Genomic DNA, 4,419 nt, shown 5'->3' with positions numbered 1-4,419 from the left:
CAGATCAATCATTCTGAAAGTATTTATTAAAGTAAATGTATCTGTAATATTGAATTTAATAGTTATAAAAAGTTTTTTAATATCTGTGAATATCATGACTTCATATACAGTAAAACTGATAATGATTTTCTCTAAGAACAGAAAAATCAGTGTCAGAAAGAGAAGAGAAAAAAAGAAAGATTTACAATCTTAACACTGTTGAGAAAGAGAATGATTCTTCAGTATAAATAAACAATTATCTTATTATAAATATTTAAAATAAATGTAATAATCAGCATCTGTGACTGAGCTTCAGACAGTTATATTATACACAGTCTTTATACAATAAATCATTCTAGAGGTCAGTAAGAAGAGTAGAAGTGTATATACTGACAGATATAATTTATTAAGTCTACATAATATCTTCTTGAAACAGAGAGAGCTGATAATAAAAGCAGAGACAGTAGAAGCAGAGAGAGCAGAAGTAGCAGAAGTGAGAGTCACAGAAACAGAGATAGTGAGAGAGAGAGAGTCAGACACAGAGACAGATGTAAGAGATTGAGAGAGAGTAGCAGAGAAAGAAACAGAGAGAGTAAAGAAGAATATAGAAGATCTGATCACACATAACACAGACAATTTCTTTATTATCATATTTTTCAAGTTTTCAATTAACAATTCAATATTGAGATGTTCATTATTATCAGCAGACACAAATCTGTTAATATATGAAGATTCTATATAAATCAAAACAAAATATTAGCATCTGCATTCATGCAAAACATGATCAGATGCTCACTAGAAAAAGAAGATTGAGAGTGTATAATAAGATGAAGAAGATATGTCATTTATAATAGTACATTCTGGTGATCATTAGAAGATAAAAAAGTCCTGATCACATTTCATAATATATTACACTTACTACTAATGAACTGCCTAGTATGAGTACTATAATAATACTTATTATGAGAACAGAGAGCTATTGTCAGAAATATATACAATGTAATAGATAAACAGATAGAAAGTGTTAAACAGAAGAAGAGATAGAAATCTTGAATAAGATAATAATATTCAATGATAATGATAATGAAGAAGATGATTGAAGAATGAAAAAAGTTAGTGAATGAGTGATGTAATATAGTGAAAGTTTCTTTGTGAGAATGTATACAGAATGCTAGCTGAATCAGGAATAGGTCACATGATCACGAACACTAGTGGCGCGCTAATCCGCATGAAGCTAGGGCATGTGGCATGGTCATGTGGGCGTGACTGAATCCAGTGAGAGAGGATGTGATTTAGAAGAATATATGATCACTGGATAATAATGCGGCCGCTTCTGAACACACTTCCGAACACACTTACGAATGTAAAGGGGCCATAGCGGCCACCAATTAATTTAGCGTACAGTATATGAGAAGCCGGCGTACGCCTGTAATCGTACACTGACTCGAGCAATCTTTGAATCACATATCTTTCTTCTCTTTCTCATTCTTCTTATCATTCTTTATAATTCACTTCTCATTCTTATTCTTCTTCTTCTTCTTCTTATCTGAGATGATAATCATCTTAAAATCTCTCTCTGCTGTCTTCTCAGAGCAGGGTTCTCACTACTTTCTCTCAGTTAAATTAATCTGTATCTCAAAATCCTGCATTTTCTGATCTGCTATCTCAGGTTTCATCTCAGTAGTAAGCAGATTGATATACTCAGAGAGCAGAGCTGTCTTCTCAATATTCTGAATCATGAAGTGCATTCAAGATCTAAACAAGGTCTTAATTCTCTTCTTCTCTGTCAGCTTCTGCTAATCAATTAGAGAACAGAAGTATTATCAAAAATTATTATCTCTTAATAAAAAACTTATCAGTTTTGACTTCTTTATCTCTTACTTTAATATCTTCTTAATCTTCTTCTACTATTACTTATTTACAGTAATACTCTTCTTCTCTCTCTCTCTCTTTATCTTGATCTTAAATTATTCTCAGAACTTCTTCTGATCTTATCACTACTATATAAGACTTTTCACTATCTTCTTTTTTAATCTCTCACAGGCAGTATTATTTATATTATTTCTATACTTAGTTTAGTCTAAATCTATTAGAAGTATTATTTAAAATTATTATTATTCTACTCTCTTACAGAGTCTCTTTAAAATATTATAATATATCTTATAATCTGTCTCTCTATACTTAAATATCTTCTTCTTCTCTCACTTTAATCTGTAATAGTACTCACGCATCTTAATGATCTGCAGAACTGCAGAATATTTAAAGAGAAGTGATATAATTAATTTCAGTAAGTGTTAAAGAGAGATAGAGAAGAGACAGTCAGAAATGATATAATAATAATAATAATAATAATAATAATAATGATGATAATAATGATAATAATAATAATAATAATAATAGTAATAATGATGATGATGATGATAATAATAATAATAATAATAATAATAATAATAATGAAAGAGAGAGTGTATTAGAATATATTACTAACTTATCAAATATAAAGAGACTTAAAGAAAATATTAACAGCTTTCAGAGATAAACAGAAACAGCTACAGTGTTATATAGTAATATCATCTTCATTCAATACATGCACTGTTGATATTCTTTGTATACAGTTATTATATAATCTATATCAGAGATACATGCAGAAAACAGATCTTTATTACTAAAGAGAATAATTGCAGCAATTCTCTGTTTTCATATTATAAAGATAAGTTATTCTCATTTCTTTCTTCTCTATTTTCTCTTCTTTATCAACTCATCACTAAGTTCAAGCTGATATGAAAACTATTAAAACACTCTTAGAAACTCTTAAATTAAAGAGTATAGACTAATCAAATTTTAAATACAGAAGAATCAAATTATATTTAATATTATTAATTATTCATTCTCTTTTAATAAAATAACAGTTGTGTCTTTCTCTTCCCCTCTCTAAATAAAACATGGCCTGTGAAAAGCAAGTATCATATCAGATTATAATGATTAACACAGTCTCAGTATGCAGAGCTGTATATATACAGTGCATGCTGAACTGAGAGACTGTATAAGTTACAAACTAACAGCAGTATCTCAGAGAGAGTTATATGATATGAGAAATCTGCAACTCTCAGCTACATGTATAGAGAGTGAATCATCACAGTAAGTGCATGTGTATTGTATGAAAGTAATACTTTTTGATAATACTCAGTCTCTGATATTATGAAAATAAAGTCTCTCTGTGAGATTCATTTTTATCAGAAGTCAGAGAATCTTATATTCTTCAAGACTATCTTCATATATCTTATCTGTGAAATCAATGAAGAGAATCATTAATTTCAGTATTTTACTCTTAATATTATTTAAGTGACAGCAGAGTTCACTCTGATCATACTTTTTAAGTGTATATTTTCTAATTATTTACATTTATATAGATATATACTGATTATTTATTAGATAATATTAAGATAATAACTTATCACAGCTGTGTTACTCTCACTGTAAGAGATACACAGTTAATAATAAATATTATAAATACTCTGAAGAGTAAGTATTTTAAAAGTGCTATAGTTCTATAATCTTAATTTTTTTTTTTTTTTTTTTTTTCTTTTTCTTTTCTTATTTTTTTTTTTCTTTTTCTTCTTTTTTTTTCATTGTGATTTTTTCTTGTTTTTATTTTATTTTTTATTTTTTATTTTTTGTTATATTTTTTATTTTTTTCATAATTAAAATTATATGAATTATAATCTATATTCAGAAAAGTAATAATATTTAGTAATACTCTCTGTTAAATTTTTAATAAGTACTATGTTATGATATTATGTAAGTGAGAAATGATTTCATAGTCTTATTTAATATCATTATTAATAATAAGATCAGAATGAAAATATGACTAAGAATTCAAATATATTCTTTATCTGAGACTAGATTTTTATTTGAAAAGTGAATCTGAGATCTTTAATATTTAAAATAATGTGATTTGAAATCAATGTAATGAATATAAATCATGATCAGAAGTAATACTTTTAGATAACATAATAACTGTAAAGTTTAATTCTGATTTCAGACACGGTCACACGGTCAGTCTATTTGTATATACTAGAACAGAGGCATTTCTTCTACTTTGTCTGAACTCAATTGAACTACAGGCACTAGCCACCCGCAGAATGCACTTTAAGCTAATTACATTTAATTCTCTATAATTAACTGATCACTGCATCTGTTCTCTCAGACCAGTCACTAATTTTCAGAAATGTTAGTTAGTGACTGTCACTGCTCACTTAATGATGTACACATTAAGCTTTCAGTTGCTGATCTTGGCCTTATTAGATGCTCATAGACCTATTAATCAGCTGTCATGATCTCACTCTGTGTTAGAGACTAATCATAGACTTGATAACTGCAGTTCTCTCTGTCAGTATTAAGACTTAATAGTGAGCTTGCAGACTTTAGTCTATCAGAGTG

At 28.1% G+C, this 4,419-nt stretch overlaps 1 protein-coding gene across 1 annotated transcript; it reads right to left on the bottom strand.

Annotated features, from left to right (window-relative positions):
- Positions 1–323: 323 nt before the first annotated feature.
- BDBG_18039 (uncharacterized protein) lies at positions 324–713 on the bottom strand (the record flags this gene model as incomplete). Its single annotated transcript, XM_031725629.1, has 1 exon — positions 324–713. A coding segment is annotated over one exon (389 nt), but the record flags the coding sequence as incomplete, so codon positions are not given.
- Positions 714–4,419: the final 3,706 nt, after the last annotated feature.

Source organism: Blastomyces gilchristii, assembly GCF_000003855.2.
Source record: "Blastomyces gilchristii SLH14081 genomic scaffold supercont1.47, whole genome shotgun sequence".
In the NCBI taxonomy this organism is placed as follows: Eukaryota; Fungi; Ascomycota; class Eurotiomycetes; order Onygenales; family Ajellomycetaceae; genus Blastomyces; species Blastomyces gilchristii.
The sequence above is the reverse complement of the archived record's forward strand: the minus strand, read 5'-3'. Positions and strand labels throughout refer to the sequence as shown.